Source organism: Tachyglossus aculeatus, chromosome X1, assembly GCF_015852505.1.
Source record: "Tachyglossus aculeatus isolate mTacAcu1 chromosome X1, mTacAcu1.pri, whole genome shotgun sequence".
NCBI lineage: Eukaryota > Metazoa > Chordata > Mammalia > Monotremata > Tachyglossidae > Tachyglossus > Tachyglossus aculeatus.
This window is the reverse complement of record NC_052101.1, coordinates 78063045-78090072: the sequence shown is the minus strand read 5'-3', so window position 1 is coordinate 78090072 and position 27028 is coordinate 78063045. Positions and strand designations below refer to the sequence as shown.

At 40.8% G+C, this 27028-nt stretch overlaps 1 protein-coding gene across 1 annotated transcript in view; it reads left to right on the top strand.

Annotated features, from left to right (window-relative positions):
* The window catches only part of CACNA2D3 (calcium voltage-gated channel auxiliary subunit alpha2delta 3), a 1043639-nt gene that overhangs the window by 318521 nt on the left and 698090 nt on the right, over positions 1 to 27028 (top strand). Inside the window, exon 4 of the mRNA XM_038772667.1 lies at positions 21390 to 21449. Within this exon, the coding sequence (XP_038628595.1) occupies positions 21390 to 21449 (60 nt within the window). The remainder of the gene's footprint in view (positions 1 to 21389; positions 21450 to 27028) is intronic.

The following is a 27028-nucleotide window of genomic DNA, read 5'->3' as shown; positions in this document are numbered from 1 at the left end:
TGCCTTGCACATAGTCAATGCTTAACTAATACCATAATTAAAAGTGAGTAAAATGAATAGATCTTGGAGTGATTTACATTTTCCAGCAGTCTCGAGTATTTTTGTAGGCAGTGGATGAGGAATTTCACAAATACAGACACACAGATATAAGGTCACGTATTTTAAGATATTGAAAGAAATTTTTGAGCCCCAATGGAGAACATGAGTATTGTATGAAAAGCAATTTCCATCCTGCTTCCACCCAAAAAATCATAGACTTCATTGTTTTTTTGACTATGTAAAGCCCAAAATTTATTTTAAAAAAAGAATGCATTTGAGCTTTGAGTTGTCCAGTATTGAGATGTGGCATATTTCTTTTGTAATTAGTTTATTCCTCAGTATAGCTCTCTAGAAAATGGGAATCATATTGTTCTCTCTGTATAATTTTTATGTAAAAAGTGTTGTTAATTTCTGAATAATATAGAACCATGTAGGTAAGTTACGGTTGGAAAAAGCATTCTTTGACCAGGCAGATTAAAAGGCATTGATTTAAAAAAAATTCATAAAATGATTTATACAAAATTGGATTGTAATTACGTAGACATTAGTCTCCATTAAAGTGTAAACTCCTTTTGAGCAGATAACATCTGTTTTGTTTCTTTTGTGCTTTCTCAAGTGCTTAGTACAGTGTGTTGCACTCAGTAGGCATGAAATAAATACCATTACAACCATAATATGAAGTGATTAAATCAATAAAGGAGCTAAAAACTTCATATTTGCCTGATCTCTGGTTGTTGCATCTTAAGGCATAATAAACTAAATTATTATTTTGAAAGGTGTGTAATTCACATGCATATTAGAAAAATGATTTTACCCATTAAAATACAGAATTCATTTTCTATATAATTTGGGAGGATAAGGAATATTATTATTTTAATAAAGTATAAAGCTTTATGACTTGCATTTGTGTTAAGGCAGTTGGATTATTTCTATGGCTGCTTCAAACATAGCCATGGATTGCTTATATTCTGACCCCTGGCTTAATAAAACCCATATAAGGTAAGAGCCATCTGTCTTTGAGGTCAGAGGGCCACTTATCTCCAGTAGGAGATTGAGAGAACAGATGTACATGGTTTGGCTAAGTTGGAAAGCCACAAAGATTCCAGAATTTTGAATACTTTGAAATTAGGACATATGTTGAATAGGGGAATATCAAAAATATTCCAAGTATGCCAGTTACATTGTCCATAAGTTTTCAAATGAGTGAAAAAAATATCAAGCTTTGTTTAGATGAAGTAATCCTAAAAGTTCATGTTGGTAGGTATGCTTCAAGTGAGCAAAGAATAATTTTCTGTTTGTGCTTTCTCTCTTGGTAAGATGATTATGCTTCACCTGAGTGTGTATATATCCCTTCAAACACATATCATGAGGAAGGGTGCATGCAAATTAGCATGTGTTTATGCATGTAAACACACAAATGGAGAGGACTGAACTTAAGGATGATGTTTCTGATGGTGAGGGGCTATCTATGCATGAAGTGTTACTTAAAATCTTTTAATTTGTTCTACACTTGGTTCATGTAAAGATTGTCCCTTTCTGTGCAGATGCATTTGTTCTCTGCACAAATTCAGAGCCTGTCCTCATTTTCTAAATTGCCTCTTGGACTTCTCATCTTCCTGAAGTGTTTGCTCAAGGAGATCACCCCTGTTCCTGATTCCCACAAACCAGACTGGTCTGCCTTCTGCTGTTATTCATTATGCTGCTGCTATAGTACATTATTTGTGACTGCTTCACTATTATCATCATTATTGGCATTTATTGAGCACTTATGAGTAGAGCACTGTACTAAGTGCTTGGGAGAGTGCAAGAGTTGGTAGATGTGTCCTATGTGCTCTACAATGAGCTTAAAAACATCTTCAAAATGTTTGTTCATTCAGTTGTATTTATTGAGCGCTTACTGTGTGCAGAGCACTGTACTAAGTGCTTGGGAAGTACAAGTTGGCAACATATAGAGATGGTCCCTACCCAACAGTGGGCTCACAGTCTAGAAGGGGGAGACAGAGAACAAAACAAAACATATTAACAAAATAAAATAAATATAATAAATGTGTACAAATTAGAGTAATAAATACGTACAAACATACATATATACAGGTGCTGTGGGGAGGGGAAGGAGGTAAGGCAGGGGGAGGGGGAGGAGGGGGCTAAGAGGAAGGAGGAAGGGAAGGAAGGAGGTTCCACCATCCCTGCTAGTGTGCCTCTTTTCAAGTCACCTTTTTTTTTCATTATATTTAAGTGCTTTCTACGAGTCAAACACTGTTCTAAGCTGGCTGGGGTAGATACAAGCTATTAGGTTGGACAAAGTCCCTGTCCCACATGGGACTCCCAGTTTAAGTAGGAGAACAGGAAAACTGAGGCACAGAGAAGTTAAGTAACTTGCCCCAGGTCACACAGCAAGCAATTGGCAGAGTTGGGATTAGAACCTAGGTCCTCTAACTCTGAAGCCCATGCTCTTTCTACTATACCATGCTGTTTCTCTATTCAGCATCATTGTCAGAATTTGAGTGCCTAATTATCCACACAGCATGATATTGACAGGATTTAAAGGAAGATTGGATTTGAGAGTCGAGGGAGCAGTCAAAGATCATACCAAAGTTGTGGGCTTTGGATTAGGGAGGATCATGGTGTTGTCATCTATTTTGGAAAAGTTAGCTGGAAAAGAGGATTTAGTGGAGAATAGGAGTTCAGTTTTTAATACATCTAGTCCCAAGGTGCCAGTGGATATGTATGTGGAGCTGTCCTTGAGCCAAGAGGAAATGCAAGATAGAAGAAGTCAGGGTAGTGAGATAGCAAGGGAGTGAGTCCAAAGAGAGAAGAATAGGGAAGTTAGAGCAGACCTGTGAGGGGATACCAGCAGTGGAAGGATGAGGCAGAAGAGGAGGCAGTGAATGACACCAAGAAGATGTGGCCAGAAAGGAAGGAGGAGAAGCAAGGGAGAACTGAATCAGTAAAGCCAAGGTTAGAATGGTATTCTCAGAAGAACATGATCTACAGTGTCAAAGACTGCCAAGAGATCAAGGAGGATTAGCCTCTAATAGTCCATTACATTTGCCAAGGAGAAGGTTATTTGTGACCTTGGAAAGCACAATCTAAATATAGTGAAGGGGGCGGAAACCACACTGGAGTGGGTAAAAATTGGGCTTGGGAAAACTGCTTCCTTAGCCCAGTGGTTAAAGTGGTCCTGGATATGCTTATTAAAATGATTCAATCAGGGAATGATATATACACAAAATTTGGCACTACCTTTCTTCATGTTTGACCAATTTTGTGTCAAAGGATTTTTTTTTACCTTGTTTCCTTTCCCCCTCCCCCCTCCCCTCCCCCCATCCTTATCCCTCATCACTATTAATTCAAACATACACATACTACTACTAATAATTATGGTAATTAAGTGCTTACTACGTACCAAGCACTGTTCTAGGCTCTGGAGTAGATACAAGGTAATCAAGTTGTCCCATGTGGGGCTTACATTCTTAATCCCCATTTTACAGATGAGGTAACTGAGGCACAGAGAAGTTAAGTGACTTGCCCAAAATCACACAGCTAATAAGTGGCAGAGTTGGGATTAGAGCCCATGACCTCTGACTCCCAAGCCCATGCTCTTTCCACTAAGCCATGCTGCTTCTCTTAACATGTATGCCTCATTGTCCACAGTAAATGACAATGCATCCTACTCTCTTCCTGTGATACTAGCGTAGAAATTCTCAAACTCATGGAAGCTTCATTCTCCAGGCTTAAGCTGCAAGAAATGGGGGACAGGATCAAACTTCCACAAGCAGGGACACCACCTGTATCCAAAGGTGGAGTGTCCTGGGACATCACAACTGGTAGTAATTTTGATTTTTCCCTACCATGGGAATGGGCTACACCTTTAAGTATCCAAGCTGATCTTTGAGCTCCTGTCAGGCATGGTCTAGCACAGCCCCCAAAACAGAGGTATGGTTGTGCTATGCCATATTTTCATGAGGGTCCCTGCTGCTTGTCAGGTGTCTCCCCCCCCCACCAAGATGCATGGAGCCCCATTTGGATCCAGAGCTTCAAAGGTAGCATAAGTATCCCAGACCTGACGAGGTTTTGGGTATTGGGGCCAAATGATGGTGCTTCAGAGGAACTTCCCAACACCTAGAGATTCCAATTCTTGAAGCAGATATCTACCAGCTTCAATGGCAAGTCTGTAAAGGGTGGACCCAGACTTAATCCTATTCAACCTATTTAGGGGTCTGTATCTACTGGAGAGAATTAGGTTAAAAGGTGTCTTAATGTCAGCCTTCTATCCTCATTATGACTCTGTTAGTCTTTTTGTCTCAGGCTTCAGATTATGAGGTTCTTGCCTCTTGTTTGCCCAAAACCAACAGAGTGAAAAATGGTTAGGTGGGCACCAGTGCCACCATATTAGTGTCCTGAAGGCAGTAATATTGAGGGCATCATGCTCATCCTCCTCATCAATCGTATTTATTGAGTGCTTACTATGTGCAGAGCACTGTACTAAGCGCTTGGGAAGTACAAATTGGCAACATATAGAGACAGTCCCTACCCAACAGTGGGCTCACAGTCTAAAAGGGGAAGACAGAGAACAAAACCAAACATACTAACAAAATAAAATGAATAGAATAGATATGTACAGGTAAAATAAATAAATAAATAGAGTAATAAATATGTACAAACATATATACATGTATACAGGTGCTGTGGGGAAGGGAAGGAGGTAAGATGGGGGGATGGAGAAGGGGACGAGGGGAAGAGGAAGGAAGGGGCTCAGTCTGGGAAGGCCTCCTGGAGGAGGTGAGCTCTCAGCAAGGCCTTGAAGGGAGGAAGAGAGCTAGCTTGGCGGATGGGCAGAGGGAGGGCATTCCAGGCCTGGGGGATGACGTGGGCAGGGGGTCGATGGCGGGACAGGTGAGAACGAGGTACGGTGAGGAGATTAGCGGCGGAGGAGCAGAGGGTGCGGGCTGGGCTGTAGAAGGAGAGAAGGGAGGTGAGGTAGGAGGGGGCGAGGTGATGGAGAGCCTTGAAGCCCAGGGTGAGGAGTTTCTGCCTGATGCGCAGATTGATTGGTAGCCACTGGAGACTTTTGAGGAGGGGAGTAATATGCCCAGAGCGTTTCTGGACAAAGATAATCCGGGCAGCAGCATGAAGTATGGATTGAAGTGGAGAGAGACACGAGGATGGGAGATCAGAGAGAAGGCTGATGCAGTAGTCCAGACGGGATAGGATGAGAGCTTGAATGAGCAGGGTAGCGGTATGGATGGAGAGGAAAGGGCGGATCTTGGCAATGTTGCGGAGCTGAGACATTGTCTTTTGGGGTTAGGAATGGGAACTTCTGTGACAAATTATCTTCAAAGTCATTCCACATTATCCTGTCAATTCCTTGAAATTTATTTATTTTTCTCAGAAATGTTATAGAATCCTGATGAGGTTGAATAGATCTTGTAAGTTTAGGGAACTTTTCATGCAACAAATGAGTGTTGGTTGAATGACAGGGCATGTGTTGCTATTATAGTTGCACAAAAAAGAATTGCACGCTCTGATACTATTTAGGCCAACCCAATGAAAACACTTATCTGCCAATGAACTGTGCCAGGAAAAGGAAAAGAGAGTGTTTGAATAATCTGCATGTTCTGTCATGAATGCAGTTTGTGTATTTGCTGTTTTTCCCCCAGGTAGAACTGGACCCGTGGCTTTGTAGTACATATCTCTGTAAGAACCAAGAACAAATTGAACTGAATGGCATTTCTGTTGTAGTTACCTTGTCACCATATCTTCAGTGAAGAGTTTTTCCCAGGCCTATTCCTGTTTCCATTTTTATCCCTTTCTATGTGTTCAGCAGCTTGGAAAAGCATAGATTTCCTTCCAGTTCAAGGCTTCTTCAAAAGTGAAAACAGGAAGGTCACAAAAATTGTTCATAATTACTCTTTCATATGCGATTACCTGTTTCTCCTCACTTTGGGGCCTGAAGTGGAGAGGCAGGCTGGCACTTGTGGTGTTTTAACTAGTGTGACAGAGGTTCCATCTATCAAAAAAGCCCACTGATAAATGACAAATAGAGTTTGAACCATTCTTAGAATATTTGTCAAACCTTTGAATGTTGGTCCTGATAGCTTTTTCCTTATTCGATTTTCAGCACCAATGAACAAAGTTTTAGCAACACATAAAAGGAATCACTATTATAGAAAAGAGTGGGATTTGTATAGTGCTTACTATGTGCCAGGCACTGTACAAAGCAGTTCTTTCCATGACAATGAAACTGGAACACAAAATTGGAAGTAAAATAGATTTGGAAACTGGTTACAGTGTTAACCTTTCAGTATTCCATTTCTATGACTGTGAAATTGGGAAAATGATGATGATCCCTATCCTATGAGTACTTCTGAGCCTCAAAGTGAGGTTGACAGAAAAAAGCACAGAAGTGGCTGTTTGGTCATGAAAAAAGCAATGATATATTGGAGTGATTTTTAGAAGATTTTAAAAAATGTACTGTAATATTATGAGCTTGTTTAAATGTTTGGTTTTTGTAGCACAAAATAAAGGAGCATTTCTTCCACATGGATAGAAGCATAGGAAGGCTAAGAAATCAGTCCTGAGGTGAGGACTAGAGATTCTAGTCCTGAATGAGATTCCAGCCAAGAGGAGGATTATCTGCAGGAGGAATGATAGTTTTTATACTGACTTTCCTGAACTGACCAATTTAAAACATCTAGCAAAAAAAGTACCATGAAATTGCTGTTTCCATCATCTGTCTTGGGGAAACCCAGTGCTACTCAGTCTCTTTCCTTTCAAGGGAAAAAAAGCAACAAATACATGCACAATAAAAAGTAGTAGCACACAATATTTTTACTTCCCAAAGGAACACAAATAAAAATGTTCATGGCCTTGCAGGGTGCTCACTAAAAAAATAATCACCTACTTTGGTTGCCTTTGTACTGTATTGGAGGTGGACCAATGGAGGCTTACTTTCGTAATGTATTTGAGTTTTGTAAACAATTAATGGCTATTCTCATGGAACGACCACAATGAAAACAACCTTTTTGGCCATGGAGAATTTGAAGGAAATTGCTCTGTTGACTGAAATGTACTGTTCCTATTTTTCCCCCTTCCCAGAGCTATGTTGATCCGTTGGACAGTTCATTGAAAGGTTTGGCTGTCTGCAGTTTTTACAGCTTTACAAATGGTGTATTTTGGCATACACATGGTACCCTTATGGTACAACATGATGAGTTTTCATTGGAAATCAGCCATCCCAATTGATAGCAGGTATTCATTCAAGTGTTTTCAAATTGATCCCAGGTATTTTCTCCAGAAACTAAGATAATTTGTTATTGATTGTAATCATCTCTTCTTGTGTGGACCCCAGGCTGATTCTCATCTGGTAAAGTGCCAGTACTGTGCAGTCATCGACAATCAGAAAGGGAAAAAAAGATAGAATCCACATGAACGTACACAAAAGCTGTTTGCATTATTCTTCTGCTACCTGCTTTTTTCCAGGAACTTTATAGATTATATCGTAATCTACTTTGAAATGTTTGCCATTTTTAGCATGTGGAAAGGCCATTTTGTACAAAATGCTTATTTTTGTAGTGAACAACTTCCTTTAAAGGAATAAAGGGAAATAATGGGAGAATATGAATGTTGGTTTAAGGCTATTTTTCTTAAAAGAAACATTATCATCTTGATGCTTGGCGATTTATGTGTGCAACTTCTATTAGCATTGAAAAGTAAAAACAAACCTGTATCAATAAAATATTCCCGAATATGATTATGTTGAGAGATATGACACTAACTGCAGCTTTTACTGTTGGCAGATTGGGGGCTGAAATAAGAAATATGGCTTTCCTTTTTCAAGTTTCTCACTACAGAATTCCATTTCCATTTAGCACTTTCTACTCTTTCCCACAAGTTCCATTGTTTCAGGGGGGTCTGTTCAGGGGGGGAAAAAGATAATTTCAGTTAAGGCACACATGTTGACTGCTTCAATAGAGAAGCTGGTTTATTTAGTGGCTGTAAAGAAAGACTGATAATACTTCTGGCCCAGTCACCTGTGATCTTGACCCCACCTCCCCTTCTAGTTATCGCCCTATCTCCCTCCTACCATTCCTTTCCAAACTCCTTGAACGAGTCATGTACACCCACTGCCTTGAATTCCTCAGTGCCAACTCTCTCCGACCCCCTCCAATCTGGCTTCCGTCCCCTACATTCCATGGAAACTGCCCTCTCAAAGGTCACCAGTAACCTCCTGCTTGCCAGATCCAATGGCTCCTTCTCTATCCTAATCCTCCTCGACCTCTTGGCTGCCTTTGACACTGTGGGCCACCCCCTTCTCCTCAACAAGCTATCCAACCTTGGCTTCACAGACTCCGTCCTCTCCGGGTTCTCCTCTTATCTCTCCGGCCGTTCATTCTCAGTCTTCTTTGCGGGCTCCTCCTCCTCCTCCCCCCATCCCTTTACTTTAGGGGTTCCTCAAGGGTCAGTTCTTGGTCCCCTTCTGTTCTCTATCTACACTCACTCCGTTGGTGAATTCATTCACTCCCATGACTTCAACTATCATCTCTATGCTGATGACACCCAAATCTACATCTCTGCCCCTGCTCTCTCTCCCTCCCTTCAGGCTCGTGACTCCTTCTGCCTTCAAGACATCTCCATCTGGATGTCTGCCCGCTATCTAAAACTCAATATGTCCAAGACCGAACACCTTATCTTCCCTCCCAAACCCTGCCCTCTCCCTGACTTTCCCACCACTGTAGACAGCACTGCCATTCTTCCTGTCTCACAAGCCCACAACCTTGGTGTCATCCTTGACTCTGCTCTCTCGTTCACCCCTCACATCCAATCCGTCACTTAAACCTGCCAGTCTCACCTCCACAACATCGCCAAGATCCGTTCTTTCCTCTCCATCCAAACCACTACCCTGCTGGTTCTACCTTTCATCCTATCCCGACTGGATTACTGCATCAGCCTCCTCTCTGATCTCCCATCCTCCTGTCTCGCCCCACTTCAGTCTATACTTCACGCTGCTGCCTGGATCATCTTTGTGCAGAAATGCTCTGGGCATGTTACTCCCGTCCTCAAAAATCTCCAGTGGCTACCAATAAACCTGCGCATCAGGCAAAAACTCCTCACTCTCGGCTTCAAGGCTCTCCATCACCTCGCCCCCCTCCTACCTCAGCTCCCTTCTTTCCTTCTACAGCCTAGCCCGCACCCTCCGCTCCTCTGCCGCTAACCTCCTCATTGTACCTTATTCTCGCCTGTCCCACCGTCGACCTCCGGCCCACGTCCTCCCCCTGGCCTGGAATCCCTCCCTCCGCACCTCTGCCAAGCTAGCTCTCTTCCTCCCTTCAAAGCTCTACTGAGAGCTCACCTCCTCCAGGAGGCCTTCCCAGACTGAGCCCTCTCCTTCCTCTCCCCCTCCCCATCGCCCCGCCCTACCTCTTTCCCCTCCCCACAGCACCAGTATATATGTTTGTACAGATTTATTACTCTATTTTACTTGTACATATTTACTATTCTATTTTATTTTGTTAATATGTTTTGTTTTGTTGTCTGTCTCCCCCTTCTAGACTGTGAGCCCACTGTTGGGTAGGGACCATCTCTATATGTTGCCAACTTGTACTTCCCAAGTGCTTAGTACAGTGCTGTGCACACAGTAAGTGCTCAATAAATATGATTGAATGACTGAATCTCCCTCTTGCCTGGTTTCACTGACCTCTCCTGGTTCCCTTCCTATTTCTCTGGCCTCTCATTCTCAGTCTCTCTCACGGGCTCTTCCTCCATCTCCCACTCCCTAACTGTGGGGGTCCCTCAAGGTTCAGTTCGGGGTCCCCTTCTATTCTCCATCTACACTCACTCCCTTGGAGAATTCATTCACTCACATGGCTTCAACTACCACCTCTAAGCAAATGATTAGCAAATCTACATCTCCAGCCCTGATCTTTCTCCCTCTTTGTGGTCTCGCATTTCCTCCTGCCTTCACAACACCTTCTTTCTATCCAAACCCTGTCCTCCCTCTGACTTTCCCATCGTTGTAGACAGCACCACCGTCCTTCCTTTCTCACAAGCCCATAACCTTAGCATTATTCTGGACTCTTTTCTCTCATTCAACTAACATATTCAATCTATCACAAAATCCTGGTGGTTCAACCTTCACAGTATTGCAAAAATCTGCCCTTTCCTCTCCATCCAAACTGCTACCATGTTAATCCAAGCACTCATCATATCCTGCCTTGATTACTGTATCAGCCACTTTACATACCTCCCTGCCTTCTGTCTCTCCCCATTCCAGTCCATACTTCACTCTGCTACCCAGGTCATTTTTCTATAAAAATGTTCGGTCAATTTTTCCCCATTTCTCAAGAACCTCCAATGGTTGATCGTCGACCTCTGCATCAAACTCCTTACCATTGACTTTAAAGCACTCAATCACCTTGCCCCCTCTTACTTCAACTCACTGCTCTCCTACTACAACCCAGCCCACACACTTCATTCCTATAATGCCAACATACTGTACCTCAATCTCATCTAGCTGCTGACTTCTCGCCCACATCCTGCCTCTGGCCTGGATTGCCCTCCCTCTTCATATCGAACAGGCAGTTACTCTTCCTTCATTTAACGCCTCATTGAAGGCATTTCTCCTCCAAGTGGCCTTCCCTGACTATACCCTCATTTCCACTTTTCCCACTCTCTTCTGCATTGCCCTAACTTGCTCCCATTATACACAACCTACCCTCATCCACCCAGCCCCACAGCACTCATGCACATATCCATAATTGATTTATTTATATCAATGTGTGTCTTTCCCCCACCCTCCAAGACTGTAAGCTAGTTGTAGGCAGGGAATGTCTTTGTTATATTGTGTAGTACTTTCACAAGCACTTAGTACAGTTCCCTGCACACAGTCAGCACTCAAATATAATCAATAATAATGATTTGCTCAAGATCATAGAGTATGTGGAAATGGATAGTTCCTTAAAGGCAGTCAAGAAAGTGTAGAAGAATTTGCCAGCCCTCCCTTAATTTAGATTATATTTCATAAAATAAAAAGCAGAATTCTTGGCATCTGACATCTGTAGACTATAAGCTCCTGATTGTATCTACCAACTCCATTATATTGCACAGTCCCTAGCATTTAGTCCAGTGCCCTGCACACAGTAACCTTTCAGTAAATACCACTGATTGATAAAGACCCTGGGAAATATGGCTCATGCCTACGTCAAGGTAGATAAGTCTTCATTCCCAAAGGAAACAGAACACTTCATCAGTAAGTGTATCCCTGCTACTGTAAAAAGGGGGTATTGCTAGGCAATTAGAAGCAACTTCCATGGATCATTCCTGGAATATACAGAAAGAGGAAAAGTTATCATTCATCCAACCACAGAAGTAGGTTGCCTTAAGCTGCTCCTTCTGCAATGGCCAAAAAGTAAGTTCTGTGTCCGAGAGCTCCTTTCCTTATGTGTGTGAGGATCCAAGAACTTGATAAATGCTTCTAGTGGTCAGAGTTGCAACTTGTCCTCCATCAAAAAAGCAGCAATGAGGAAATGGACAAGCTTTCTCTCCTGAGATGGATGTTTTGGCAATCCAGTGTACCATTTCTTTCCCAGATGAGATCACCTGCTTCCAATGAGCCACATGTTGAATCCTAGGTAGGAAGATCCTGACTTGTTTGCACCAGAAGGAAATAGCAAGAAATTCTATTTTTGATTAATTCTCTGTAGCTCAATGAAAGATCCTAGTGATGACTGTTTCCTTACCTGTAAAATGGGGATTTGATGCTTGTTCTCCTTTTTACTTAGAATGCAAGCCCCTTATAAGAAATGGACTGTGTCTAACCTGAGTATCTTCTATCTAACCCAGGGCTTAGTATAGTAACTGGAATATATAAAGTGCTTAACAAATACCACTATTACTGTTGTTATAGTCATTATTATTATTATTATTATTATTATGAATAATAATAGTCTTGGAAATTCTAGTACCTGGGACCAGTGGTTGCAGGTTTTGCTATTGGTTTTACAAAATGGTCTTTTGCATCTGTTTTGGAAATCATTCAGAGCTTCAGATCAAACTGTATGTATTTAGGTTCATTGTGGGAAGGGAATGTGTCTGTTATATTGTTGGGTTGCACTTTCCAAAGCACATAGTACAGTGCTCTGCACACAGTAATTGCTCAGATATGATTGAGTGACAGTAGACCCTCACATTCCCTGTTGCTATGAGACCTGGACATGATAGAACTCTATTTTGTATTCTTAAAGAGTAATCCATGCTTTACATTATAATTGTTAGTTAGGATCACCAGAAATAAGGAAATATTTCACAGTCAATCTGCCCAGATTCTTCTAATGCAGATATGCCAATCAGTTGCTCTGAAGCAAGCAAATGCAAAGAGGGTGAGAAAAAACAGTGATGAAAGGCCATACTGAAGCACAGCTTCAGTCAATGAGGCATAGCTAGAAAATAACAGCCGCATCAGGCAAACCAACCAAGCATGCTACTGAGATGAGGGGGATCACTTTGAGCAGAGACAATGTGCAGTCACGAGGTAAAACAGCCTAAATGTTGACAGTTGTGAACACTGCAAATATAAATTCTAGTGACAAACCCATACAGTTGGTGTTACTGATTTATGCTAAAGAAGTCCTAGGGCTCACTCTGGGGGCGGTGGGGGCAACCCTACCTAAGTTATTGGTTGTTTTTTTTTTAAAGCCCCAATACATACTGGAGAGTGAGAAGCTTTCAGTAATTACAACTGAAAGCTTTTGCCTGGGGTAGAGATATCTCAGTGTGCATTAAGGAGTCCTTGAGGTGGGGTGGCATTAAAGGTGGTGGGGAAAGGAGAGACAACCAAGGAAAGTGAGAGAAGGGTGAAGGACCACAAGATTGAAGGAGGGGGAGAGTGTGAATGGAGAAGAGAGAAAAGATAGAGGAAGGAGAGAAGGTAGAGAAGATGAGCAAACAAGAAAGAGGGAGGTGAAGCAAGATAGAGAGGTAGAGAAACCCAGAGATCACATGTGGCTCTCCCAAGCCTGCTGCAGTGCCTTCCTGGCTATTGGGATAAAGGGAACAGACCAGTCAGGAAGTGTTGCTTCGGTTTAGTTCTTACTGGAGCTGTGCTTGCTGGACCCCTGCTTCTTGTTTTCAAGGAATGTGGTAAATCTACTGTGTAGATATATGTAGGAAGCTATGGGGTTGATTAGAAGACCAAGGGAAGCTGGGATAAGATTGGAGTGTTTTAACAGAGTACAGTGGAGGGAAGAAGTGATTTTTGTTAAGGCTGGGAGGACCATTCACTTGATAGCTTATAGATTTTTCTGCTCAACTTCAATTAGAATTAGATGAGATATAAAATGAATGTAAATCTCCTAGACCACCATCCCTCCTCTTTTATAAAAATCTTCCTAGTTTTGTGCCATCCGGAAAGTTTTTCCAGAATGCAGTTGTTGTGGTTCAGCTATGTAACTCACTAGGACTGATGCAAGGGTGGATGTCATGGGAAATGCCCTGGGGCATACAAAAGCAGAAGGGTGCCAACCCAAATTCCTTATTTTTAGGGACCTTGGAGCAAGTAAAGAACCCCGAAGGGCCATTTAGGAGAATAGCAGGTGGAAGAAGAGCTCCTGTTGCTCAAACCTTACCTGATCCTACCCAAACATTCATTTTGAAAGCCAGTCTGGGCCTATTCTGTCCAGTACACTTTTTTTTTTCCAATGGCATCCCTGAACCCACTGTGCTTTCTTGGTGTTAATAATATGAGTTGGAGGCTGGGGAGATTCTGTATGACTTCATCTCCTTCCCTAAGTTCTCCAATAAGGTGGACCTATCACCGTCTTTAGATCATGTACTCCTGTAGGGCACGTACCATTCTGAATATGTACTCTGGCACTACTCAAGGTTTATATAATACTTAATTGCTAGGGGAAGGGCCCATTAAACATCGCCTCCCCTAGACTATAAGCTCATTGCAGGCAGGGAATGTGTCTACCAACTCTATTGTATTGTACTCTCCCAAGCGCTTAGTACAATATCCTTCACCCAGTAAGTGTTCAATTAAAAACCATTGATTGATTCATCACCTTCCCCTTTCCTCCTCTAGTCCCAGCCTTGAAAAGTAAGCTTACAAATCCAATCAGAACAAATTAACTAAGTGTCTGACAATTTGGCACCAGAGTAAAATGTTGTAGCTCTGACTTGAGGTCAGTAGCAGCTGTATGCAGTTATTCTACTGGATGTTTGACTCTCATTGATGTAGACTAGGAATGTGATGTGGCCTCTAAATATGGTATTAATGTCCTTTCAATAGACATTTCAAAGTTTATCATTAATCCACTGCAAATCCATGTTAACAATTATGTATTTTTAAGACTCTTCCATGTTACATTAAACTTTATTTGAGAAAGATGTATTCGTTAGAATAAATATGGCCTTAAAAGGCTGTGGTATTTGTATTAAGTGTGCTGTTGCAAAACATAAAATGAAAACCACTAATCATATTAGGTGCTTTGAAATTTTTGCTAAATACATCATTCCATTATGAAAATACTCATAAGCAGAGCCTTTGGCCTTAACAAAAAACTTTTCTACTGTGGTGCATATGGTTTTTGTCTGCTTGTCTTGCTTCAAGGAATTTCTTCCATAATGCTTCACCACTTTAAGAGATTTAAAAAAGAAAAACTCCTCATTTGGATACTATTCATTGTAATTTATCCAGTAATGTTACAATATAGATTTAATCTTATCTACCGTTTCCATATCACTTGACGATTTTGTTTCTGTCCCCTTCATGTTGTTGCTGTCTTTTTCCTGCCAGGCATAATTAAGAAACACTTTCTCTTTAGATGTAGTTTTTATTTAATATAATGGCTCATTCTCTCTTCTAGGCATCATGAAAGTTTTGTATGTTTTGGAGGGAAATATTACCTATTTAGTCTTGTTTGTTGTCCATTGACCTGTTTTGGTAAGAGTGTTTGAAAACACCTTAAGAGGTTCAGTTTTTGTTGGTCAGCCATGGGTGTTGGGGAGAAAGTCAACATAAGTAAGAATAATAGGGAGCCGTGGATGAATAAACTAAATATTCTTGTGCCCTTCTCTCCCCTCCACCCGTGCCCAGAAACAGTTTGCCCACAAGTTGTAAATATTGTACATAATCCAGGATATTTTACATCAGAGATAATTCTTGTATTGAGTGATTTCACTGGAGATAAGTTATTTAAAAATGTAGGAGTCAAAAAAGATACATGAAGTTATGAAGTATAGCTCTGTAAGTGCTTTGTATAAAGGCTTGGGTGTGTAGATTTGACCCCTATGTAAATGAATGCTTAAAGTAAATACATAATTTCTTCGGGTGATATGGCATTCAAAAATCACCTCAAAACTTGGTTTTTGAGTGAGATCGTCTTCTCATCCTTTTCAGCTCCAGTCCTTTGTTTTTAATTAAAAAAACATTTTACTGCTATAGGGTCCCTACATGGAGTGTGCTGTTGGGTGGCAACAGATGAGCTCCCATCCTGAGACTTCAGGATCTAGGACATATGCAAAAGAATGTGGAATATGCTAGTGGTTTGGATAGGGCCACTCTCTTCCCCTGCAGGTCATGTTCCTGGTGGGGCGTGATGTGCAGTGAGCACATAGATTTATCAGAGGCAAAGCTCAGTGTGAAGTGCACATGGGTTTTTTTTGTTTTTTCTTATACTTGGCCCATTTAATGCTAAAGTGACTGTAGCCTAACGCCTGTGCTGTGCCATAGTAGTATGGTAGCTGCTGCAGTCTTTGCCACCCACATTAGCCAACTATTCTTTCAGGGTTACTGCTGTGCCCGTCCACTTCACAGAGTGTCTTAGTTGATTCTTTGCTCACAAACCTTCACTGCTGATGACATAACCTCAGCAGGCAGAATTGGCACTAGAATTGAGGTCTCTTGGTTCCCCAAACTGTATTCTTTCCATTGGACCAACATCAGGATTGGGATGAACTAACTCCCTTACTGCTTAAAGCGGGACTTGCTGAAATTTTGCTATACAGTGGATTTGCTTTTTATTAAAGGACTAGAAATATGCCAACTGGAACATCAGAGTAATACTTCTGTACTCCCCTTTGCAATGTTTTTCTTGTATAGTTGTGGGAAGGTTAAGGAATCTAAGTGGATGTTTAGCACATTGCATTTTCCCTAGGAGCAATAATCAAATTTGCTTTAATAACACAATCCATTTGGCTTGTGATAAGGATATCTGTTCATGAGCTAGGCATTTTTTTTTAGATTCTGGTAGTTTGGGTATTTTAAATCCCAAAGTTTTCCAGTTGGAAGTTTTTTGCTGTCTCTACTAATAGCCGTTCCTTCTTGCATTACAAAAACCTTTTTGTGTTTTGTAAGTACTATTCAAGTACTGCTCCAGTTCTGAAGCACATAAAAATTTATCTGATTGTACACAGTCCCTGTGCCACATAGGGTTTATAGTCTAAATTGGAGGAAGAAGGATTTAATCCCCATTTTCCAGATGTGGTAACTGAGGCAGAGAAGTTGTGACTTGCCCGAGGTCACACAGCAAGCAAATGGCAGAGCCTCTGACTTCCACTAGGCCAAACTTCTCTCATCACATAAGAAAGCAAATCCAATCTGTTATAGTAAATTGAAGGGCATACCATTTTATTCTAAATATCTCCATAAGCAGGCTGTTGAAACAAAACAGTAATTTATGTATATCAAGGGCATGGATTGGTATCACATCAGAAATTTTCATTGCTGCTTTGGATTGTGCCCCTTTAGTGGAGCCATGTTCAGAAACATTGTATTTACTGTAAACCGTAATGTTGTTAAGAAATTTTAATATAGATATCAATTATATTGTTTTTCCAGTCGGTCATGAGTGTAGATGATAAATATATTGCGTATTCCCAAAACTCTCGAGAAAAATCTAACTGAAAAATGAATGAAATAAAATATTCCTACACACCCAGGCATGGAAGACTGATAGAAAAAGATTCAATTGTGCCAAATTATTGATCAGGGTTTGGGCTCCTGAGGATTATTCTGGAGCCCATGGACCTTTCCAGAGGTCTTTCAAGTCCAACAGTCAGTAGCAGTGTCCAGAGGCAGGAGCTGAGTTAAACTGAAACCTGAGGTACTCCTCAAACACTTCCCAAACTCTCATCCCACTCTTAGTACCCCCGGGTGGAAGGATTTCCACTTGGCAGTGGGAGGGGAACATCCCGGTACACATTAAACACTAGTTCCGAATTTGATGATGGAGTCTCCCATCAAGAACAGTGGGGGGTGGGGTGGAAGAGGAAGAGAAATCAGTTTGATGGGAACAGCCTAATCACTTTTAAAGATGAGAGTGTAAGATAAAGATTAGAACTGTGCAGTAGGTCAACTAATAGCCCAGTTTGAAAAGTGCTTAAGGCTAAATTGCTAACCAACAAACCTTCAAAACTCCCCTTATCTGGCTTCAAATGTTGCTGTTTAGAAGACACAAGAAATCTCATCAACAGCTTTTCTTGTTCAGTCCAATCCTTTGGGCAAAAGAGTTTGCAGATCAATGCACTGCATTTATGGAGTGCCTACAGGGTGTTACCTTCCTAAATATTTCTAGGTTGATCCCTTTTTACTGCTCCTCTATGTCAGTATGACTGATAGACAATGATAGTATCTCTTTGAGAACTGCAAACCACAAGCCTAATTTGACTAATCCACACAATATCCCGGTCAGTTAACTAGTGGTAAAATTCAGTTACCCACCACTTAACAGGTAATAGCAGTATCTGGGCTTGGGAGTCAGAGGTCCTGGGTTCTAGTCCCGGCTCTGCCACTTGGCAGCTGTGTGACTTTGGGCAAGTCACTTAACTTCTCTGTGCCTGTTACCTCATCTATAAAATAGGGATAAAGAGTGTGAGCCCCACTTGGGACAACCTGATTAGCTTGTATCTACTCTAGCGCTTAGAACTGTGCTTGGCACATATTAAGCCCTTAACAAATACCATCACTATTAGAATCCAATTCCAGCCCAGAAAGAGTAAGGAATTTTTCTGCAGCTAAACAGCTAGTAAATGGAGGGGGCAGAGCACAAGCTTGTAAAATACCCTTTCTGCAGTAAAACATTTCAGTGTACCTCTGAAAACAGAACCTTTTAAGTAGGCTTGATTACGTATTCGTATTTGAAACGTGATTTTCTTTTGTTCTGCCTAGAAGGGCAGAGATTTCACAATTTTGAATTGATTTTCTTACAGAGTTGTGTGAAGAGGCTCAAGCATTAACTTGCTATTCATGGAGCCAGTCTCTGCCTTCCTTTCCTGGGCAACCACTGTACATAGTCCACAGTTCTCTCTCTGAAAATATTCTGGGCTGGAGGGAAGTGGGAGACTGGAGTCTGTCTGGTATACCATCCTTAGCCTGCATAGGGTGGTCCTTTGGCTCCCTTCAAACTGTGGGAGCCCTCAAGGCTCAGTTATGGATCTCCTCCTATCATCCATTTACACCCACTCCTTTGGAGAACTCTTTCATCCCATGACTTCAACTGCCATCTCTGGGCAAATGATTCCCAAATCTATCACGGCAGCCCTGATCTTTCTCCTTCTCTGCAGTCTCATATTTCCTTTTCCTTCAGGACATCTCTACTTGGATGTCTGCCAAAACCTCATACTTACCATGTCCAAAACACTACTCCCTCATATCTAACAGACCACCACTCTCCCCATCTTTAAAGCCTTACTTAGCTTATATTGTCTCCAGGAAGCCTTCCTTGACTGTCTCATCTCCCCTCCTTCCCCCCCCCCCCCTTCCCATGCATTCCAAGCTATTACTTTGGATCTGTGACTTTTGGATATTTGATAATTGCCCCAACCCCACAACACTTGTTAACATATCTTTAAATTATATATTATAAATTATATTAAATTCTGTCTCCCCCTTTAGACAAGCTATACATATTTACACTATATATACACATATACAGTATGCATGCACACAGTATATATTCTGCATATATATATGTGTATATACTATATGGGTGTGTGTATGTGTGTACATATATACACACACTGTGGAGGTGAGCTAAGTGCTTAATCAAATTCACTGAATGCTTACTATGTCCAGAGCACTGTACTAAGCACATGGGAGATAACAATATAAGAGAATTAGTGGACACATGACCTGCCCATAACAAGCTTGCAGTCTAGAGGGGAACGTGTAATAATAATAATAATAATAATGGCATTTGTTCAGCACTTACTATGTGCAAAGCACTGTTCTAAGCACTGGGGAGGATGCAAGGTGATCAGGTTGTTCCACGTTGGGCTCACAGTCTTAATGTCCATTTTACGGATGATGTAACTGAGGCACAGAGAAGTTGTGACTTGCCCAAGGTCACACATCTGACAGGTGGCAGAGCCAGAATTAGAACCCATGACCTCTGACTCCCACTCCCAAGCCCATGCTCTTTCCACTGAGCCACGCTACTTCTTTTCATATGTAAGAACATATGCATAGGTAATTATACAGTACACATATATTGTGTGTGTGTGTATATAATATATATTGTACATTCTGTGTCTATACATAGACATATATCCTTTTACTCTCTTGCTTCCCCTTTCTATAATTTATTTTAATGTCCATCGCCCCAACTAAATTGTAAACTCTTGGAGGGAAGGGATTGTCTGCCTGTTCTGTTGAATTGTCCTCTCCTAAGTATGTACTATAGTGCTCTGCACACAGCAAGTGCTCAATAAATACCAGTAACTGATTGAAAGCCTCCTCCGTGCAAAGTACTGTACGAAGCACTGATGGAAAAAAAAATGCAACATTTTGTCCTGGGCCCTTCACCACCTCTGTGCTGGCCTGCCATAGCCTCAGGGATAATTTCTTCCTATTTCCAAAAAGAACTTTCAGAATAGCAGTATGTACATTCCAGATCTTAGCATTCCTCACTCAAAATTCAGTGTCTGAAATGGAAAATTTTCTTACAAATAATTGTAGCAACTGCATATTCTAATACCTGTTTTGACTGTATTTTACTATCCCAAGTACTTAGTATAGCACCCAATGAATACCTTTGATAATTTTTGATTTAGGACCTTGATCATATTCTCAGTTATATTAAACATCGTAAGAATTTCTTGTAGGAGTATTGCAAGAAAGAACTAGACAAGGATATAAAAGTGGAAGTTGAAGATTTTGCAAGTCCAAACTTTCCAAGAAAGGGGAATCTGTATCCAACCATTTCAATTTCATTGTAATTTTATTAGGTCTCCTGAAGCATTTCTTTTATTTTTTGCAGCATAAATTTTAGTGGAAAGAAATATTTCATTGCTGATAAATGTCATGAACTTTATAGATGACTGATTGTAAACTCTTACTTGCTATTTAATAAGGTTTGATACATTTTTCCTTAAAATGCATCTGCTCTTTGCCACTGAATGGTGGATGGTTAAGCAAACATTGAATTGCTTTTGTTTGGGTTTTTCTTTCTTTTTATCTGTCATATTCATTCATTCATTCAATCAATCATATTTGAGTGCTTACTGTGTGCAGAGCACTGTACTAAGCGCTTGGGAAGTACAAGTCGGCAACAGAGACAATCCCTACCCAACAACAGGCTCACAGTGTAGAAGGGGGGAGACAGACAACAAAACAAGTAGACAGACATCTGTAGTATCAGTATAAATAAATAGAATTATAGATATATACACATCATTAATAAAATAAATAGAATAAAATACGTACATATATACACAAGTGCTGTGGGGCAGGGAGGGGGGTAAAGCAGAGAGAGGGAGTCGGGGCGGTGGGAGGAGAGGAGGAGCAGAGGAAAATGGGGGGCTCAGTCTGGGAAGGCCTGGAGGAGGTGAGCTCTAGGAACACTCAATGAAAACTATAGAGGAAAAGCTACTAGACATACTGGCTTACTTGAAAGGGAACAAACCCACTGAGAACTAACCTTCATAAGAGCACAATTGTACGGAAAAATGACGTACAGTGCATTCACAAACTCCCAATCCATCCCAGAACAAAATTAACCAGACTGTGGCAAATATTATGCTCTTCAAAGTAAAACTTGTGTTCTGAAGTTTAGTGAAGTCAAATTCTGACAAGAAAAACTTTTCATAGTTTATCCTAAAATAATTTTTGAAGTTCTATTTTCATATTAGAAAATTATAGATGTGGTTCCTTTTAATTTTACCTGGAAAATGACCAAGTATATATAGTACAGTGCTCTGCATACAGTAAGCACTCAATAAATATGATTGAATGAATATAGATTTCTAGTAGCACAGAATAATTTATTCATCTATTGGGCAAGTCATTTTACAAGCACATTGGAGTTGCAAACTAGGGTAACATTTTAGTTTAACAGTATTTTCTGTCTTTTCAGCGTCTTGTTGAAGCTGCAGAGGAAGCTCATCTAAAGCATGAATTTGATGCCGATTTGCAGGTAATTGATAACCTTTTTCACTTCATTCATGGAAAACATAACCAATGTTACACTTAGCTCCCAAGGACAAGCAAGATCATTCAGCTGCTTTTCAGTAGCGGCTGTTAGAGAGTGTCCAGCATATATGTCAATGTATACATTGTAGTATGTGGAAGTATGAGGCCTGATGGTTTTCTGCTGTGCTGTCTACTCCATAAACTAGATTCTATCACTGGCTCAATTACTCACTGGAGTTAAGGAACTTTTGAAGAACAATGAACTCTTTGAGCCCCTAGTAGATTGCTGCAGGACACTATATGATCTCTTAGTTGACTTAATGAGCCTCTGAATTACTATCATGGGATAATTGAAGCCTTAAGAAAATCACATTCAATATCTATGCATTTTGGGATCTAGTCTATGGGTTCCTTCTTTGGAATATATTTTGTTTGGAAATTCCCTGCTTGCTTGCTGAGATTTAGCTTTTAAAGCACTGTGAAGAAGAGAAAACGGAAGGGAAATCGAATAATTAGTCTTCAAGTACACTAAATGCTACCACTTGAAGGATGGTGGCCGGATAGATCATCCTCTAGCTCTTCTGAGGTTGTAAGAATAGTGAAGCCCTTGGATTGATTGCTTAAGGGAGGTTGTAAATTTTCTTACCTGTCAGTCTTTAAGAATACAAGAAACAGTTGACCATCAGAGATCACTTGAGCTTGCCTAAGTGAGAGGGTGTGAGGGTCACTGGGATAAAGAACTTGCCTTCTGCTAGTTGCTCCTTTCTCATATATCATTTGAAATCTATGGCAGGAGAAAAATGGCTTCTGGAAAGCTCAGGGAAGCAAGAGACGATGTGTTTGTCCTTCAGAGTGAAGCTATTTGTATCTCCCTCAAAATGCACTCTGGTTTTTGTCTTATTGGAGTTTCTAAATGAAAATCTGATGTGGAATAATTGATTCACTAGGGAAATGCCAGGCCATAAATGCTGTAGCAGCACCGACACTGCCCACCTCGCAGCAAAAACCTACAAGAGGAAAGTATTTTCCTAAAAGGGAAGCATTTGAAATCATTTATGTCATTATTGTCAGTATTAAGGTCTCTTTGGATTCAATTGCCTCCAGCCTAAAAGGAGTCTTCTCTGAAGCCCATATAACTGAAACACTCTTCTGGATGACCTTTTTTGTGTTACTGAATTAAATGGATAAGGATTCTAGGATGCCTCTCATTTTTGATAAAATTAGGATTATGTTGAAGCATTGGCAATATTGATGCTTTAAGGAAGTCTGTTAGAACCCTTTGTGTTAGCAGCATTATCTATAGGGCTTTGTTGTTTATTGCTGTTATGGGCCATTAAAGCTAATCAATTGTTAATCTTGGTTCCAGCAACACCTCTGCAACCCTTGCAAGGAGATTGTTGTCCTTTATCAAAAATCTCCTACTACCATCTGGTCAATATGAAATAATGACTAGGGTGATTTGGTAGTGAGCACTAAAGTGAAAATGGATAGGGCTGAGGAAAAGTTTGAAAAGCTCTTTGTGTTTTTCTTTCAGTTTGGAAAATAGTGGCAAACTACTGTGTACCATCAAGCCTAATGTCGGCTTTCAATTTTATTTATAGTACTCAAAGGTCGTAAGGTGTGATTTGTCTCCACAGTACATTCTGTTCTACTTTAAAATGACACCAATTAAAGGGAAAAATTAAATTTTGTTGTTATTGGTGGAATCATTCTAAGTTACTAAAGCCCCAAGTGTAATAAGTGCCAATTTTGAATCATGTTTGGCTTTGGATGAATAAAATAATCTGTTCCTTCCGTATTTTCCGTTTGAGAGTCTTTCTCAGTACTATCTTGGAAATCTTCAGATGTCTATCTGGATTCTTATTTCTTAACAGAAGCATGTCCAAGTGAACAAAGAAATGCAACAGACAAGTAAAACAGAACAATGTGTATAAATACATTTAGGCAGTTTCCATCATTATGTACAGACTGGGTTATGGATTAATAATCAAGTGTACTTCAGAGGACCTTGGGAGATCCTTTTAAATGTGTACAGAGATTTAGGCAGACAGCGCTTTGGGGAAAATTTCAGTCTGCAACATCTATTTAAGCTGAACAAACCTTTCTCTACAGATATTCTATATGATTTACAGTCTGTCGCCAATCCACCTAGAAAATGCCTGAGAGAATTCCATTTGATCAGTACCTTTCTGAAGTAGGGGCAAGAGGAAAGTCTACCACGGGAACCAATTGAGGGTAGGGGGTGTGATATAAATTGTGGGAAAGCAAAAGGAAAGGAAACTGTGCCACAGAACAGAGTTATGTGTGTGCTGCTTACTTCAAGGACTTCAAATTGCTTAGTGGTTTATTTCAATCTTCTTGCTTGGTGCAAAACAGCTTTTACCAAAGAGAATTAAGTTTGGTGCCTCCTGCCTAACTCCTCAAATTATAAGCCCGTTGTTGGATAGGGACCGTCTCTATATGTTGCTGATTTGTACTTCCCAAATGCTTAGTGCAGTGCTCTGCACGCAGTAAGCTCTCAGTAAATCAATTGGATGAATAAATAAAAGGTATATGTGTGAGGTGCCTGTCTCATGTTAGTATTTTGGGCAATTGCATCACTTGTTTGAACACGGTATGACTTCTATAGTCCTTAGCCTGTCTCCAGCATATGATCAATGGCACTTTCCTGTAAACTTTCTTCCACTCCCTTTAAAATTCAGCTTCCCATGAAAAAGGAAGGTTTAGTAATTCATATAGAGAGATTCCCCAATCTCAGAAATAAGAAATGAATCAAGGAAGTAGTTTGTTTTTCAGTTTTGCTCAGTTACGTTAAAAACTGTGGAAAGGTTGCGTGGTAAATCGTGTTTTGTAAACAGCCAATTTATTGACTGGTCTACGTGGATTCAACCAAATGCCTCGTTTATTTCTACTTGTTTTATAAATGCCAGGGCTAATTCCAGCTGTGGTAGCACCATGTCCCTTTCTTTTGAAATCCTGTACCCGTTTTCCGTGAGGAGACTGGCCAATTTGATCTCTTATTTGTTGTTTTAATTCATATGCCAGAGGATGATTTGTGTCACTGTGGCTTTCGGTTGTAGTTGGTGGGCAGCATTTGTGTGTGTGATGTTTTTTGTGGGTTGTTGGATCTTTTTTCCAACATGAGTTGTGGCCTCACTTTTATTAAAAATCACTTTTAGCATTAAAAACCATTATTTTAAAAGGTAACCAACTTTATTTTATAAAACTGTGTAATGATTTTATATATGTCGGTCCATAAAGCTGTGCGTATGTGTGTGTGTGTGTGTGTATATGCACACACAGACACAAGTATGCATAAATGCACCCTCTGCACCCATAGAAAATGCCACTGAGTATGAATTGATTGTACTACACTGTTCAGCCATAATGTGTGTTTTCACAAGTTTTGGCTAAAACATTGTTAGGGAATTAGGGAAAATTTATCCAACAACATGACCTTTTCGGTTCTGGCATGATGCTGGGCTGGGTGAAATGACTTGTGCACCTGAACACAGTGTTAGAATAGGTGAGTATCATACGTTTTCCTTAACACTAGGTTATTCCAGAGCATAACCCTCACATTATAGAACTGGGTGTATATACCAATATTTTTGAACTCATTCTTCACCCTTGTTACACATTCAATCATATTAAGAGCTTACTGTGTGCAGAGCACTGTACTAAGCTCTTGGGAAAGTACAATTCAACAATAAAGTGATATTCGCTGCCCACAGAGAGCTCACAGTCTGGGTGGGTGAGGGGGGGAGAATCTTATGAATTATACCCTATGTCATGTATAGTACAGGAAAGTATTTCCCAATTTTTTCATGGTATTTAAGTGCTTACTATGTCAAACACTGTTCTAAATAGGGGGATAGGTAAAAGTTAATTAGGTTGGGCATATTCCCCGTCCTGCATGGAGCTTATAGTCTAAATAAGAGGGAGAACAGATATTTAATCCCCATTTTACAGTTGAGGGAACTAGGGCACATAAAAGTTAAGTGACTTGCCCAAGGTCACACAGCAGACAATTGGCAGAACCGGAATTACAACCCAGTCTTCTGATGCCGAGGCCTGTGATCTTTCCACTAGGCCCTGTTGCTTTTGTAAATCAAACGATCAATCAGTCATATTTATTGAGCACTTACTATGTGCAGAACAGTGTACTAAGTGCTTGGGACAGTACAGTATAACAGTGAGTAGGCATGTTCCCTGCCAACAAGAATATAAATGAATAAAGTTATTGGTATGTACTTAAGTGCTATGGGGGTGAGGGAGAGTTGAAAAAAGGGTGCAAAGGTTAGTGCAAGGGCCACACAAGTGAGTAGAAGAGGAAATGAGGGCTTAGTTGGGGAAGGACTCTTGGAAGAGAAGTGCCCTTTACTAAGGCTTTGGAAAAAAAAAAAGCAGAGAAGCAGCGTGGCTCAGTGGAAAGAGCCCGGGCTTTGGAGTCAGAGGTCATGGGTTCAAATGCTGGCTCTGCCAATTGTCAGCTGTGTGACTTTGGGCAAGTCACTTAACTTCTCTGGGCCTCAGTTACCTCATCTGTAAAATGGGGATTAAGACTGTGAGCCCCCCGTGGGACAACCTGATCACCTTGTAACTTCCCCAGTGCTTAGAACAGTGCTTTGCACATAGTAAGTGCTTAATAAATTCCATCATTATTATTATAATTAAAAGAGAGTGAACTTCTGCTGGATTTGAAGGGAGAAAGTGTTCCAGGCCAGAGGCAGGATGTGGGTGAAAGGTTGGCAGTGAGTTAGAAGAGATTGAGGTTCAGTGAATAGGATGGGATTAGAGGAGTGAAGTTTGTGGGCTGGGTTGTAGTAAGAAATCAGGGAGGTAAGATAGGCGGGGGCAAGGTGATTGAGTGATTTAAGGCCTATGGAAAGGAGTTTCTATTTGAGAAGCAGCGTGGCTCAATGGAAAGAGCACGGGCTTGGGAGCCAGAGGTCATGGGTTCTAAGCCCGACTCTGCCACTTGTCAACTGTGTGACTTTGGGCAAGTCACTTAATGTCCCTGTGCCTGTTACCTCATTTTAAAAATGGGGATTGACTGTGAGCTCCACGAAGGACAACCTGATCACCTTGTATCCCCCCCAGCGCTTAGAACAATGCTTCACACATAGTAAGTGCTTAAGAAATGCCATCATTATTATTATGCGGAGGTGGATGGGCAACAACTGAAGATTCTTGAGGAGTGGGGAAACATGCACTTAATAGGTTTATAGAAAAATGATCTGGGCAAAAGGGTTAAGTGTGGACTGAAGTGATGAGAGACAGGAGGGAGGGAGGTCAGCTAGAAGGGTGATCTAGGGAAGGGATAAGTGCTTGGATTAATGTGGTGGCAGAGTGGATGGCGAGGAAAAGGTAGATTTTAGTATGTTGTGAAGGTAGAACAACCCGATCACCTTGTAACCTCCCCAGCGCTTAGAACAGTGCTTTGCACATAGTAAGCACTTAATAAATGCCATTATTATTATTAGAACTGGCAGGATTTGGTGACAGGTTGAATATGTGGGTTGAATGAGAGATGTCAAGAATAATGCCAGGGTTATGGGCTTGTGAGATGGAGTATCGTGG